Here is a 16986-nt window from a genome sequence, read left to right on the forward strand (position 1 = left end):
TCACAGAACACACTGTAAAGTGAATTGACTGTATATTTGTGGGCAAACGCGGCAGCCAATTGCGCACAGCAATGTCCCACAAACAGTCATAGATTGAAAATGACCAATTTATTATTGTTTTGGGTTTTTGGAGGGATTTTTATTAGGCTCTGTGTGGAGTAAGGAAACTTGCCCAAGGTTTCGCCCTCTGCCTGGAATTGAACTCAGGTCTCTCGCTTGCAAAGCGAGTGCTCTAACCACTGAGCTGCAGGACTCCACTATAGTTTTCTGCCCCTTGAAGTTACGTATCTCTACCCATACTGACTCTACATCTTGCTTTTCAGATTTAAAATCTTTCCTCTCTACTGTTTTTATCCCATCCTTTATTAGCAGGGCCACTCCCCCTCCTCGGTTACCACATCGCCTATCTTTCCTATATACCACGTAGTCGGGAATATTCAGTTCCCATCCCTGATCACCCTGTAACCATGTCTCGGTGATGGCTACGAGATCATACCGGTTTGTTTCTATTTGTGCAACTAATTCATCTATCTTGTTACGAATGCTTCGTGCATTCAGATATAGCGCCCTTAATTCTGACTTCCGGCTATTAACCCTATTCACCATCACTGTACTTCCTTACCCTGCTTGACACACTTTGCTCCTCTCCCTTGTTAATCTGCTCTCTTGCTTTTGTTGATCTCAAGTTTAACTGTGGTGGACTACACTTTACTATGTTTTCACCCCCCCCCCCTTAGTAGTTTAAAGCCCTTTCTACCTCCCTATTTATTCACGTAGCCAGGACATTTGTCCCAGCCCTATTTAGGTGGAGCCCATTCCTTTGGAAAAGCTCCCATCTTCCCCAATACTCGTGCCAGTGGCCCATGAAATGGAATTCCTGCTCTCCGCACCACTCATTCAGGCCAGGCATTCAGATCTATGATCTTCTTTTGCCTGTACCAATTAGCTCCTGGCTCAGGTAACAGTCCCGATATCATCACTTTGGAAGTTCTATTCCTTAGTTTAATTCCCAATTCCCGGAACTCGCTCCTTAACTCATCCCTACTGGTCCTACCAATGTCATTGGTCCCTATATGTACCATTACGATTGGATTCTCTTCCTCATGCCTCAAATTTATCTCCAGCCCAGCGGTGACATCCTTCACCCTGGCCCCAGGAAGACAACAGAGTCTTCTTGTCTCCCTGCTACGGCTACAGAAAACTGTATCAGTCCTCCTGACTGTCTCATCCCCAATAAGAATTACATTTTTAACCTCCTGCACAGGGGTGTTGAGGTCAGTTTGCCCGTCTTCCTCGCAGATTTCCTTGTCCACACAGGTTGCCAATATTTCATACCTGTCAGACAAGGCTAAAGTCTGGGATTCTTCAGCCCCTCTCTTTCAGGAACGCTTGCCTGCCCGCCTGACTGTCACCCAGTCATGTACGTCGCTGCTACATTCTTCTTCCTTGGGACTCAGGGGAGTGTCCGGCTCCAGGATAAAGCTGTCCAGGAAGTTTTCTCCATCCCTAATGCTGCGCAGCGTCTCCACCTGAGACTCCAGCTCAGCTACTCTCAGCTGGAGCTCTCTGATTTCCAGACACTTGCGGCAGATTAAGTCGCCCGGACTTAAGGCGCCCTCCATTGACTCCCACATGTGACAGACCTCACAGTTTACCTGCCACACCATCTTCACAAACTTTATATAGATACAAAGATATATAGCCTGCCCCCACTTCCCCCTCTGCACCTAATTCCCACTCTCACCAAATTCCCTCACACTCTGGCCTCACCTCACTCCGGACGTAGCTCGCTCTCGGCTCGAGTGAGGCTCGCGCAGCTATCTCCTATTTATACTTTCTGGGTGCAACCCGTTTCTGATTTGCTCAGCAGTGATTTGGAATTAACGCCTAGTCAAGTGATTCATCAATAAGTTAATTTAATCAATAAGTTATTTGTTATTGGCTAGGCTTAATTGGCTACAGCTGCTCCCTGTAAAGTTACCCCACAAGACCAATGTACCAATGGTATCAGCAATTTTAAATAACACAAGACTTAAAACAACTACAACAACTACTACAAGACTTGAATAACAACAACAACAAATCGGGTTATGTACTCACGATAGCAGTTTTCACGACACTCACAGCAGCAATTCCCACTCTCACCAAATTCCCTCACACTCTGACCTCGCCTCACTCCGGACGTAGCTCACTCTGGGCTCGAGTGCAAGTTGTTGTTGTTGTTGTTGTTGTATTACACATATCCACATACATGATATATATGTATACCATACATGATCATACATCCACATATATATGTACCATTATAGACATCTCTTTCCATACAGATGCACAATGTAAACACACTTAAGAGCTTGAGACACAGATATAATATGGTCCAGTTCTGGCTCATACCTGAGTTATGGAGATTTATCGACCGTAGATTTTGAAAAAGCTGTGCTACATCTCCCTGGGAATCTCCAATGCTGGTTAGGTGATTGTTTGCCAGGATTAAGGTCCCCAGACCTGGGAACATCTGGCCAAGTTTGTGGATCTCGGCCCAATCACTGAAATTATTATCAGTGATGTGTAGCAGTCGAAGTGATTGGTAGGAGCAGGGGGACAGGGAGACTGTCCTGTAATCATTGAGGCACAGGAAGAGTTCCTCTAACCTGCAAAGAGGAAAGGGGAGGGCAAAGAGAAACAAAGTCAGGAGAGAAGAGAGTAAAAGATGGGAGAGAGGATGGAGGGAGAAAGAGAATCGGGAGAGGATGGAGAAAGGGAATAGGAGAGAGGATTTAGAGGGAGAAGAGACATGTGACAAGAGAAAACGGATGTCAGACCAAATGAATCGTTGGTGAAGAAAAAGGGTATTGAAACTGTCAGTTTTTTATAATAATCCTTGCATTTGATACAGCGCCTTATCACGTCTTCGAGATGTCTCAAAGCTCTTCACAGAATATACTGTAAAGTGAATTGACTGTATATTTTGTGGGCGAAAAGTAGCAGCGAATTGCGCACAGCAGCGTCCCATAAACAGTAGTGGATTGAAGTGACCAATTTTTTTTTGAAGGAATTATTATCCACAGAAAAGTGATCTGCCAATCGACTAACAACTAGGTTCCTACTTACTGCTAGGTAAACAGAAGCGTGTGAAGTAAGGAAACTTGCCCAACATTTCGCTCTGTAGGGAATCAAACCCAGGTCTCTCGCTTGCGAGGCAAGCGGTCTATCCACTGAGCTACAGGACTTTTTTCCCAAATAGATGAGACGTACAAACAATTCAATTAGTTATAGCTTTTTCATGACAATGTAAATCTTCATAAACGTCCTCTCAAAAGAAATGGGTTTGGATTGGGACAGTTTTATTACTGTATAAAAGCAAGATCCTCATCCTCACCTACAAGGCCATTCACGGCCTTGCTCCCTCCTACCTCTCCGACCTACTATCCCCCTACCTACCTGCCCGTACCCTCCGTTCCTCTGGCTCCGGTCTGCTCCACGTCCCCCGCCCCAACCGCCCTACCATCGGTGGTCGGGCCTTCAGCCTCTCAGCCCCCAGGCTCTGGAACTCCATCCCCCAGTGCCTTCGCCGCTTCCTCCCTCTCCTCCTTCAAGGCCGGTCTCAAAACCTTTCTCTTTGACCGAGCCTTCAGCTCCCCTCTCGACTCTCTTCCCCCTCCTCGCTCCCTCCCTTCCCTCCCCTTACCCTGACCATTTCCCCCTCCTCGCTCCCTCCCTTCCCTCCCCTCACCCTGACCATTTCCCCCTCCTCGCTCCCTCCCTTCCCTCCCCTCACCCTGACCATTTCCCCCCTGCTCGGGTCATGACCCAACTGTGCAGCGCCTTGGGACGTCCTCCTGACGTGAAAGGCGCTTTATAAATGGAATCTTGTTGTTGTTGTTGTTGTACAGAGAAACATTTCTGTAATTTCTAAGATCATGTGTTTTTAAGCTGCATTTGTGGGACTGATTTCAGATACAAAATTAAACAATCATAGTGCTATCTAGCTCAGGACATTGAGATATTTAACACATGTTAATAAAGATAATAAGAACACCTGAACAGGAAAGAAAGAAAAATCTAGAATGAACATCACCTGCAATATTTGTGTAAAATTCATATTTATTACAAAGTAACATCAAGGGTTTGTCATGCATATAACTGATTTCATACAGACCAAGAAGTCGTGATTACTACCCTGTTATCTAAAAAGAATCATCATTTCCTTAAGACTTGTAACTGTATCTCAACTTTGTCACCCTCTACATCTGACAGCAGAATACTCGCAACAGCATTAAACTATACTGAATATAAAACAAATTTAAAATCTGCTTTCTACATATCCAGTACCAGGAACGTATGAACTTTAGGAGATACGAGTGGAATATTCAAGTGAATGAATATTAAACATAGAATGAACTGTTTAATAGATTATCGTCAGCAGTCAGGACACAAACTTAGAGCAGATCACACGTTTAAAATGCCCTTCATTATTTCACACTCAATAGTTTAAAGGTTACTAAAACAAAAGTGACATCAGACAGTCAATGTTGTACCACATTATCCTGTGAGTCTGAGGTTTTTTACATATTGTCTTAGGATGTGGATGACACTGAAAGTTATTGCCTATTGCTGGTTGCCCTGAAAAGGTGGCAATAAGCTACAGCAACTCAAACACATTTCCTTTGGATTGCTGGTCAGTACACCACCGTGCTGCATTGGAGACACAGTGAATGTGAGTGTTTGAGAGTTTCAGAGAGTGAGTGTCAGTTTGTAGGAGGACAGTGAATACAGGAAACAAACTGCACAGAGTCAACATTTGCCACCAAGCAGTTAGGAAAAGGAAGAATAAGGAAACATTGAATCTGAATAGGACATTGGTTCGAACACAGCTGGAATATTGTGTGCAGCTTTGGGTGCCACATTATAGAAAGGATATTAGAACTCTAGAGAGGGTGCATTTTATGTTGATGAGGATGATAAAAATATTTACTGCATTTGACTAAATGCCTTTCACACCAGGCAGATAACTCAAGAGTGCTTTTCAGGATTTACTGTAATATGTGGCGACTGTATTTTGTAGGCGAACGTGGCAGCAATTTGCACAATATCTGCACAAACAGCCGTGAAATGAATGACCAATTTTATTTAGGGGATTGTTGACCAGGATACCGGAAGAAACTCCCTTCTCTTTTCAATTAGTGCCATGGGATTTTTAACATCTATCTGAGCAGGCAGACAGCTCTACTGCCCACCGAAGTACAGTGTTTCTGACAATGCAGTGGCCCTGAAGGAGGCAAGGGAGGAGAATGGAATTCCAAAGGGTGGGGGGGAAAAGTTGAAAGCCCAACTGCTCATGATGGCCAGTGGATGGGGGAGAATGTGGAGCATGTGAATGCTTGCCGAGCGGAGGGTAGCAGACAGATTGGTAAGGGTTCAGTAGGTCAAACTTCTGACTCAGAAATAAGAGTGTTACAACTGAGCCAGGTTGGCATCTAAATACCAGAGATGAAAGATTATAACTGCGAGGAAAGGCAATAGGGGTTGGAACTATTTCTTAGCATATGTAGAGGAAGGTTATTGGAGGATACAGGGAAAGAGCAGGGGACTGGAATGAGTATGGATGATTTCTTGGAGAACAACAAATTGCATTTATATAGTGCCTTTCATGATGGAAGAACGTCCCAAGGCATTGAAAAATCACCAACACGACAAAATAGGTGTCCTTCTGTATCTTAAATATTTTGGTTCTATGCAGAGCTAGAAAAGCTATGGACAGGAAGATGGTTAGTTCTCAGGCCCTACCCTGGTAACTCCTGCAGCAGCGTATGAATTGTTTCCCACGAGGCTTTGGTGTTGTTGAGAACCAGTTTCTGTATTCGAGAGAAAGTGGCCGCGCACGGCGACTCCAGGAGGACTTGACTCAAAGGGTTGGACATGAGGTTCAGAAATGTCAGTTGAGGAAGATTTGATACAATTTTACTGATCTGTAAAATACAAAAATGGAAGAGTAGCACAACATGAATGTTACACAAACATTCCGTGTGCCAATTTACTACTGATAGACAACAAGGGGCATGGACTGAACCCAATCCAACAATAATGAAGAGACCAGCGCCAACAGGTGAAGCCACGCCCTCTCCCATTGCTGCCCTGGCTGTTGCCGCCCTTCATACAACAAGGCAAGAAGGTTAACAGTAAATGCTGCACTTATGGCAACTTTACGCCATTAGGTTCAGCAGTAATTCAGCAGACAGTTGTAGGTTACTTTTAGCCCTGTGCACTCTCTTCCCCCCTGCGCCCACCCTCCGCAGCAACCTTTAATGATCAAGCAAAACTCTAGCCGATGTGTTGGAAGAAGCTGCCATCAGGAGTAATGAACACCTCTATAATAATAATAATAATAATAATCCTTGCATTTGATATAGCGCTTTTCACGTCGGGAGGACGTCCCAAAGCGCTTCACAGAATAGACTGTAAAGTGAATTGACTGTATATTTGTGGGCGAACGCGGCAGCCAATTGCGCACAGCAATGTCCCACAAACAGTCGTAGATTGAAAATGACCAATTTATTATTGTTTTTGGTTTTGGAGGGATTATTATTAGGCTCTGTGTGGAGTAAGGAAACTTGCCCAAGGTTTCGCCCTGCCTGGAATTGAACTCAGATCTCTCGCTTGCAAAGCGAGAGCTCTAACCACTGAGCTACAGGACTCCACAGGACTTTCTGAATTTCTTTTGAATTTTATATAGAGACAGTAAGTGCTAACAAAGTCAGTGGTCCATTTGCTGTACCTTCCCAGCCAGTTTACCTGCTATTATTATTAATAAACAACCAATGACTAAACCTTTCTTTTTGCAAACTAGAGAGAAATATACAAGAAGAACATGAAAGCGAATGTATCTCTAGGGTCCCTTAAAAAGGGTCCCGATGGAGCAGCTCTTTCTTTAGTATGGAAAATCAGATCTTTTATTTTAACAGTAAATTTGAAGTAGAGATGCAATCGGCTGCTACCACACTCACATTACAGCTAGTGTGAACTTTACCATTTCAAACATCCAACCACAAATAATTAAATATATTCTATGGATTTTAAATATTTACACTCTCTTGCTTGTTTTTACACCTCTGAAGCTTGTTTTTGATAAAGCAGTACTATTGACTAGACACATGGGAACAAAGCATGTTCTATCGTTTTATTAGATACTGCAGATATTTTGATCACATTGTCTCATCCCTTTCACCTTAGTACTTATACTACCCAAGTATCTACATATTTTTAAATAGCCCAAAGGTTTCTGAATCTTCAACCTTCTGGTTCAGTATATTCCGCATTTTCAAAACCCTTTGTGTGAAGATGCATTTTCTAATCTCACTTTAACTGTTTTAACATTAAATTTAAGATTATACCTCCTTATCTTGCTTGTCAATTTCCATCATTATTTTATATATTTCAATTGGATCACCCCTTAACCCCTTACAACATACAAATGATGGGCTCAAGAAAATATAACCTGTTTACCTAGCCTCTTATCATCTAAGACCCTTTATCCCAGGTATTAATGATGCACTCCACTAGAGTGCATTATCACTAGATGCAGACCAAGACAAATTTTTCTTAAAATTGGGTGCCCCAAACTAGTGCAACTAAATGACGCGTGACTGCAGAACTAACTGCAGAATTTTCTTGCTTTATATTATACTGTTATACAGCCAGCTAATAATAATAATCCTTGTATTTCATATAGCGCCTTATCATGTCTTCGAGACGTCTCAAAGCGCTTCACAGAATATACTGTAATGTGTAGTGACTATGCCTTTTGTGGGTGAAACACGGCAGCCAATTGCACACAGAAGTGTCCCACAAACAGTCGTGGATTGAAGTGACCAATTTATTCTTATTCTTACTTTTTTTGGAGGGATTATTATCCCCGGAAAAGCGATCCACCGATCGGGTTCCTACTTACTGCGAGGTAAACAGAGGCGTGTGGAGTAACAAAACTTGCACAACATTTCGTCCTGCCAGGACTCGAACCCAGGAATCTCGCATGTGAAGTGAGTGCTCTAACCACTGAGCTACAGGACTCCAGTAAGCGAGGAGTGAGAGGGGTTGTGGGCGGGAGTGAAAGATTAAAGCTGGTATCAAACTATATTTTTTTATCTAAAAAAAAGTTTTTACAAAAACGTTTTACTTAGAAAAGACAAAAATAAACAACTTGCGAAAATCTATCACTCTCAGTAGTTTCACTAAAACAATACCAGTAGACAGTGCAGGCTGAGATAGATTAAGGTTTGGTTATGGGATGTAATAGGGTTAGAAATGGAGAGTATGAAACTCACTGAATTTTCCTCTGATTTCTACAGAAGGCAATGGGAATGGCAAGCACAGAGAATTAAAAAAAAAATTTAAGCCTTATTGTAGCCACTGATAGTCTTTGGATGAAACCATACCAATAGCTGTGTGTGGAAACTACCATTTCTATTCAATAATTTACAGTCATTTAACCTATTTACCTCATACCAGTCTTGTAGATTGTTATCTGACAAGTCAAGTTCAGAGACGTGGGAGCAGAAGGCAGCAATGTCACTCTCATTTCCAGCTGTGGTGATTCCACAACCATTCAGGACAAGCACAGTCGGAAGATTCAGACGCTCTGAGGCACAATACAACAAATAAAACATCCAGATCAACACTAAACAGAGAAGACTGTTTAAGGCCAATAATAAATTAGCAGCAAGATTAAAACCTGTGTTCTTACTTCACATTGTGTGAAAAGAGGCCACTGGATGATGTTATGAAAATAAAACTCTGGCTTCAAACTTGAGTTTGGTCAGAAAAATAAACTGAAGCTGAGGCTTCAGGAAACCTGAGTTACAGTGTGAATTATTTAACATCACCTGATTATTTTATTAAAGGCAAAGTGAGTAAATAAAGTGTATCTGATATAAAATACATATATATATCTATATCTCAGTGTCCATTTCTGTTACCTACATACAACCAGTATATGTAGGCTAAACCACTGTCTAACTGTACTAATAAGGGGGAGATCTAGTCCGGGAAGCCAGATTTTCCAGCTAACTGCTAATCCTTATATTTAGCATTTAATATAAACAAAATAAGTAACAATGAATCCTAACATTTCAAGTTCATAAAAAATAATTTTAAATAAATAAAAGACAAAAAAAACAAAATTAACAATAGATCTGATTTCACCACCAATGCAATGCAGCTCTGTTGATGCCCAGAGCCAAAGCAATCAGTGTCAAGCCATGGGTACCACCTGGTTGGTGAGAGTTTGAAAATATGGAATGGATTTTAGGGCGCAGAATTTCATAATTTTTTTCATAACCAGTCTGGAAAATTCCAGATACGTGGTATCTAGATAGCTAGAGGTTTACCGTATTCACATTGGGAATACCACTGTATATGTCTTTAACAGGTGATTATGTGAAAAGCTACGGATATGGTCCAAATCAGGTATATAGTACCTTTCACATCGGGAGGACATCTCAAAGCATTTCACATGCTGAATGGGCATCAAGCTGGGAGATCAAGCCGAGGTGGTTGGGTTGGAGTAAGAGTGGTCAAAGAAGTCAGTCTCGACTGCTTGAAAGAGGGGAGGGTTGGGAGCGAGTCAGAGGGACCCCAGGATGGAGTTCCAGAGAATGGTAAATGTTAGAATCTTATGTGTCCCCTCTGTTAACAAAAGAGGGGGTGGATAAAGCAGGCCCTACTGCCTTTTTAATCTCACCCATCCATTTTTTGTGGGGGTCAGCTGGGTGTCTGACACATGCGGAAACCCATCACCGTGCTTAAGAGAATCCAAACCAAGCTGAGATTTCCATGCATGCCATCTACACATGGAAATCCCTCGGATAGATTGTTGGAATGGAATGTGCACTCTCTTCCTGGAGGGATGCATCCTGCTTACCTAATTCCGGAAAGTATTAGATGCTGGTTGGCAAGAGCCAAGGCTTGGGGACCCCAGAGTGTGCGTTGGGGTACTGTTCGAGTCTAACCAACTAAAACCACCTGTTGATATTGCTGTCTGGAAAGTTTTCCCGCTGCTGGTCCATTAGACATGAAAAGCGCTATATCAAATGCAAGGATTATTATTATTATTATTATTATTATTAGGGCTTTGGCTGCAGGGTTAACAGGAGCTGAGTGTGATAACTCCCTGCCCCCAGTGACTGGTCTGCCCTTCCAGCTCTTGCCGATGAGCCATGAGCTGTCATCAGCAGTGCCCAGGAATACTGCAGATCAGCCTGGCTCAGGAACCGGACAAGAGACTGTCACAGAGGGCTGGCTCGATTCCAACATTCTGTTACCAGCTCCCCTTGGAGCTGAACCTTGGAGTCAGTTCAGGACCCCGCTGATCTCCCCCCAAGGAGGATAGCCACCATCCAGAATATATAGTACCATCTCATGCAGCGGTCCTCAGGCCTGTTCTTGGTCTCCTCCTCTTCAATATCTATATACTCTCTTTTAGTGACATCATCCGCAGACATGGGGTCAACTTCCACATGTATGCGGATGACACCCAACTCTATCTCCCTGCCTCCACCCTTGACTCCAGGACCCACTGCAGTCCTGACAGAATGTCTGTCAGACATCAAGCCCTGGATTAGAGCTAACTTTCGTCAGTTGAACGTCAACAAGACTGAGGCTCTCCTGATTGACTCCCGTCAGCGCCTCCACAACATTCAAAGATGCACACTCCACGTTACTAAACCAGTCCGCAACCATGGCATTTTGTTGACCCACAATTATCCTCTCTACCCCACTTCCGTGCCAGGACCTAGTCTGCCTTCTCCCATCTCCGCAACATCGCCCGGCTCCTCCACTGTCTCACACCACAGGCTGCCGAAACCCTCATACACACATTCACAGATCCAGGCTTGACTATGAAAACTCCCCGCTTGTCAGCCTCCCCAACTCCTCCCTCCATAGGCTGCAGATCAACCAGAACTCTGCAGCCCGTGTCTTCTCCCACAACAGGTGACCCTATCACCCCCATCCTCGCCCGACTCCACTGGCTTCCCATCACACAGAGGGTTCACTTTAAGATCCTGGTCCTCACTTTCAAAGCCCTCCATGGTCTTGCTCCCCCCTACCTCTGCAACCTCCTAACCCCCTACCAACCTTCCCGCTCCCTCCACTCAGAGGGCTCCGGCCTGCTCCACGGCCCCTGCCTTGCCCGCCACACCCTTGGTGGGCGGGCCCTCAGGCACTCTCTGGAACTCCACCTCGCCCCTCCCTTGCCTTTTTCAAGACCCATTCCAAGACTCTCCTCTTCGACCATGCCTTTGATCACCCTCCTTCCCCCCGGCCTCCATCCTCCCCGATCCCGTGAAAGGCACTATTCAAATGTAATTTTGTTAATAATAATTATAATAATCCTTGTATTTGAGATAGCGCTTTACACGTCTTCGAGACGTCTCAAAGTGCTTCACTGAATATACTGTAGTGAATTGACTGTATAGCTGTGGGCGAAATGCGGCAGCCAATTGCGCACAGCAATGTCCCACAAACAGTCGTGGATTGAAGTCATCAATTTATTATTTTGTTTCTTGAAGGATTATTATCAGGCTTGTGGAGTAAGGAAACTTGCCCAAAGTTTTGCCCAGCCGGGAATCAAACCCAGATCTCTCGCTTGCAAGGTGAGTGCTGTAACCACTGAGCTACAGGACTCCACGTTGTTGTACCTGGTCTCACCCATACTTCTTTGTAACCTTATCCACTGTTGATTAAATACTTTCAGGTAATTATTCTGAACTTGCCTATAACATGGGTGTATGCTATAAAATTCAAAGGTTTTTTAAAATTGTCCAGTTATCAGGATGCAAGGAACAATTCATTCTCTGAGATTGTGATTAAGTCACATCCCAGATGTCACCCCCAATGGCACCTCAAAATGATTTTTTTTTGGAAAAGTATGAATTTGTAATTTGGGAGTTTGGAGCTGTGGCGTTCAGTAACTTCTCATATGATCCCGCCTGCCAGCACGTGTCCAATGTTCCCCTTTGCATGTGCCTCGAGAAGTGAAATCTAATCTTTTAATTTCTGGCTCTGAGGAGAAACAGTGCTTGATTTGTCCTGTCTGCAAAGCGAGTGAATGATCAGTGGATCCAGGAGTATGTTTCTTTTATAGTACAATGAACAACATTGACTCACCTTTCAGGGGTGAACCCTGGGGACCCACAGAGATGTGGATACCGATTCCCATGCCTCGGCGGTACGGGAAGTTTTCAGGACTGTACTTCTCACAAATAACTTCGACAAAACTCCGTCCACATCCTCGACTCATTTTGACTGGAGAAAACAACCTGCAAGTTGTGGAGACATACTCATCAGCAATATTTCATGTCCAACTGAGCCCAAAGCAATGGAAACACAATCATTCTAAATGATACATAGGTAATAATAATCCTTGCATTTGATATAGCGCTTTTCGCGTCGGGAGGACGTCCCAAAGCACTTCACAGAACACACTGTAAAGTGAATTGACTGTATATTTGTGGGCGAACGCGGCAGCCAATTGCGCACAGCAATGTCCCACAAACAGTCGTGGATTGAAAATGACCAATTTATTATTGCTTTGTTTTTTTGGAGGGATTATGTGTGTGGAGTAAGGAAACTTGCCCGAGGTTTCGCCCTCTGCCTGGGATTGAACTCAGGTCTCTCACTTGCAAAGCGAGTGCTCTAACCACTGAGCTATAGGACTCCATACATAGGTAACAAACTATCAGTTGTTTCATACATAGGTTTAAATACACTGGATTATTCAAATTGGTCAGTTGTAAATTGTCTCCCGTTTTACGATCTGAAGGTTGTGGGGTTAAGTCTCAAGTCAGGACTTTAGAGCGATCACAGTTAAGGCTGACGTGACCGGGCGCTGCATCGTCAGAAGACGGCATCCTTTGGTTCAGAAGTTAAACTGAGCCCAATCTAAGCCCTATTCCCTGTGAAACGCTTTGGGAAAATGTAACTATTATTGATACCAGAAACTACTATCCAGGACTGACACCTGATCTGAGAGTTGCCATCTCCCATTATTATTCTGAATAACATTTAAATGGAAGGTTTAAATAAAGAGGGCTCTGTGTTGCAGTCTCACCTCTGCAGCAGAAAGCTGCGAGTTCAGGTCACAGGATTGTGGGCGGCGGCGCTCACTGCAGCAGCGCTCAGCCTTCAGTGCAAACACCAGACACTGTGAGACGCTTCTCACTGACATTAGTACCGTTTATATTATGTCAATATTCACAACAGCAACAAACAGATGGGAACCGCGGAACTCAGTCCTGAGTCACTGTGGCCCAGAGCGCAGTGACGGCCGCGGCCCGAGGCCCCGAGGCCGGTGAGAAGCCGAGGCCGCGCGGGGCACTGACCGGGGGCCGCACTCACCCCAACGCCGCTTTGGGTTCCTCTCGGTACAAGCCCGCGCTTGACAGGAAGCACGTCATAGCCTAAACAGGAAACGCGTCAGCCCCGCAACTGCATGCCCGACAGCTGCCGTTACCGTAACAACACGGGAGCGGCATGACGTACCATGGGGCGGGGCCTGGTGATGGGGGGGCCGGGCGGGGGCGGGACCGGGCGGGGGGCGGGACCGGGCGGGGCCGGGCGGGGCCGGGCCGGGGGCGGGGCCGGGGGCGGGGCCGGGGGCGGGGCCGGGCGGGGGCGGGGCCGGGGGCGGGGCCGGGGGCGGGGCCGGGGGCGGGGCCGGGCCGGGGGCGGGGCCGGGCCGGGGGCGGGGCGGGGCCGGGGGCGGGGCCGGGGGCGGGGCCGGGCCGGGGGCGGGGCCGGGCCGGGGGCGGGGCCGGGGGCGGGCCGGGGGCGGGGCCGGGCCGGGGGCGGGGCCGGGCGGGGGGCGGGGTGTGAGCTGTTGTTGTTGTTGTTGTCCTGACCTCCCAACAATCCATCAACCTCACTCTTGAAGGTGAAGATGGATCCGTCCATAGCCTTTTGGGGAGAGAATTCAAGATTTCTATCCACTTTGAGTGAAAAAATGCTCTTGATTTCACTCTTAAATGGCCTGGTTCTAATTTTAAGACATTTCCCCCTTGTTTTGGATTCCCCCCCAGAGGAAATAGCTTCTCTGTATCTACCCGATCAATCCCTTTATCATCTTAAACACCTCAATCAAATCCCCCCTCAACCTTCTAAACTCAATGGAATATAATCCAAGTTTATGCCACTTTTCCTTGTAACTTTAACCCTTTTAGGCTGGTAACATTCTGCTGAACCTGTGCTGCACCCCCTCCAGGGCCAATATATCTTTCCTGAGGTGTGGTGCCCAAAACTGAACGCAGTCTCCAGGTGGGGTCTGACTAACTCTCCATACAGCTGAAGCATCATTTCTTCCCCTTTGTATTCCAGGCCCCTCAAGATAAAGGCCAACGTTCCATTCGCCTTTTTGATTACTTTTTGCACCTGGGAGCTAGTTTTTAGTCATTTATGGATATGGACACCCAAATCACTTTGCTCCTCCACAGTTCTCAATTTCTCCCCATTAAGAAAATATTCAACTTGATCTTTTGTCGGTCCATAGTGGATGACCTCACACTTCTCTATATTGAACTCCATCTGCCACGGCTTTTCCCACTCACTTAATCTATCTAAATCCCTTTGTAACTTCCCACTCCCATCTACACAACTTACTGAGCCGCCTACCTTAGTGTTATGTGCAAACTTGGATATAAAACTTTCTATTCCTACATCCAAGTCATTTATATATATGGCGAATAGCTAGGGTCCCAGTACAGACCCCTGGGAAACACTACTTGTCACGTCCCACCAAACAGAGAACATTCCCTTTATTCCTACTCTCTGTTTGCTATCTCCCAACCAATTACTAAGCCATGCCACAAGGTTACCTCCAACTCCAAGTGCTTCCATTTTTGCTAATAATCTTTTGTATGGAACCTTATCAAATGCCTTCTGAAAGTCCATATAAGCGACATCCATAGACGCTCTCTTATCCACCATTTTAGCAACCTCCTCAAAAATTTCAACTAGTCAGACACGACCTACCCTTCACAAACCCATGCTGTCTCCCTTTAACTAGCTCATACCTGTCCAAGTGTTCAGTCACTCTGTCCCTGATGATGAATTCCAGTGTTTTCCCTACACTAACATTAAGCTGCCAGGTCTGCAGTTTCCTGCTTTCCCTTCAATAAAGGGGTAACATTTGCAATTTTCCAATCTAAGGGCACAATTCGTGAATCTAGTGAGCTTTGGAAAATTATGACTAATGCATCTGTAATTTTCTCTCCTATTTCCTTTAACTCCCTGGGATGGAAACTATCAGGTCCTGGAGATTTGTCTATTTTGAGTCTCATTATTTTCTCTATTACCATTTTTTAAATTTATATTAATTTTATTAAGCATTTCTCTTTGATTTTTTTTAGCTTCCCGTGTACTGCTGATATTTTGTCCTCATCCTCTACCATAAAAACAGTAGCGAAGTATTTATTTAACAAGTCAGCGATTTCCTTATTTTCCGTTATAGTCTCACCTACAACAACAACAACAACAAGATTCCATTTATAAAGCGCCTTTCACGTCAGGAGGACGTCCCAAGGCGTTGCACAGTTGGGTCATGACCCGAGCAGGGGGCAAATGGTCAGGGGGAGGGAAGGGAAGGAGCGAGGAGGGGGGAAATAGTCAGGGTGAGGGGAGGGAAGGGAGGGAGCGAGGAGGGGGAAGAGAGTCGAGAGGGGAGCTGAAGGCTGAAGGTCAAAGAGAAAGGTTTTGAGACCGGCCTTGAAGGAGGAGAGGGAGGAAGCGGCGAAGGCACTGGGGGATGGAGTTCCAGAGCCTCGGGGCTGAGAGGCTGAAGGCCCGACCACCGATGGTAGGGCGGTTGGGGCGGGGGACGTGGAGCAGACCGGAGCCGGAGGAAAGGAGGGTACGGGCAGGTAGGTAGGGGGATAGTAGGTTGGAGAGGTAGGAAGGAGCGAGGCCGTGAATGGCCTTGTAGGTGAGGATGAGGATCTTGAAATCAATCCTCTGGGGGATGGGGAGCCAGTGGAGGCGAGCGAGGGTGGGAGTGATGTGGTCCCGAAGCCTGGTGCGGGACAGTACACGAGCTGCAGAGTTCTGAATGACCTGCAGTGTGGAGGGAGGTGCTGGGAAGGCCGGCGAGGAGAGAGTTCCCATAGTCCAGCCTTGAGGTGACAAAGGCGTGGACCAGGGTTTCAGCCGCGTGAGGGGTGAGGTAATGCCGTAGTCTGGCGATGTACCGGAGGTGATGGAAGGCGGTGCCAGTTGTGGTGCGGATGTGAGGGAGAAAGGACAGCTCAGGGTCGAACAAAACGCCGAGGTTCCTGACTGGCTTTGAGAGGTGGAGAGTACATCTGTCCTTAACGGACCCACATTCTCCTTGACCATTCTCTTTCTCTTAATATATTTATAAAAACTTTTACTATTGGTTTTAATATCCCTTGCAAGTTTTTCTTCATACTCCCTTTAGAATTAAGGAACAGCAAAGGAGGCAATTCTAATGGGTTGTTAACTAGTTCTGGCTCATTACACATCACCAAATGGCTTGTTCCCTTGTTGGCTCTAAAACATATTGTTCAAAAAACTGTCCTGAATACATTCTAGAAATGTGTTGCCTTTACTACCTGAGGTGTACTGCTTCTCTCAGTCTATGTGAAATTTTAAATCTCCCATTATAACCACATTGCTTTTGCTACATGGTTCCCTGATCTCCGTATTTATACATTTCACCTCTACATCACAACTCTCTGGGGGTCTGTAGACATCTTCCAATAGAGTCTTGCCTCCTTTGCTGTTACTTAATTCTACCCACAGTGTTTCCACTACCTGATTACCCTTACTGAAATCTTTCCTTGCCATTGCTGTAATAGTGTCTTTTATCAATATTGCTACTCCTCCTCCTTTCCGAATGTCCCTGTCTTTTTTAAAGATCTTATCACCTGGAATATTTAGCTCTCTCTCCTGCCCATCCTCTGTAATGGGTACTACATCATA

General features: G+C 45.4%; 1 protein-coding gene across 1 annotated transcript in view; it reads right to left on the reverse strand.

Moving 5' to 3' along the window:
• tecta (tectorin alpha) overlaps nucleotides 1-13443 on the reverse strand; it is a 76847-nt gene extending 63404 nt beyond the window's left edge. Inside the window, 5 exon segments of the mRNA XM_042343859.1 lie at nucleotides 2395-2651; nucleotides 5788-5969; nucleotides 8496-8635; nucleotides 12163-12314; nucleotides 13393-13443. Coding sequence (XP_042199793.1) covers nucleotides 2395-2651; nucleotides 5788-5969; nucleotides 8496-8635; nucleotides 12163-12295 — 712 coding nt within the window. The 5' untranslated portion in view covers nucleotides 12296-12314; nucleotides 13393-13443.
• Nucleotides 13444-16986: the final 3543 nt, after the last annotated feature.

Source organism: Callorhinchus milii, unplaced genomic scaffold, assembly GCF_018977255.1.
Source record: "Callorhinchus milii isolate IMCB2004 unplaced genomic scaffold, IMCB_Cmil_1.0 Scaffold25, whole genome shotgun sequence".
Classification (NCBI taxonomy): Eukaryota; Metazoa; Chordata; class Chondrichthyes; order Chimaeriformes; family Callorhinchidae; genus Callorhinchus; species Callorhinchus milii.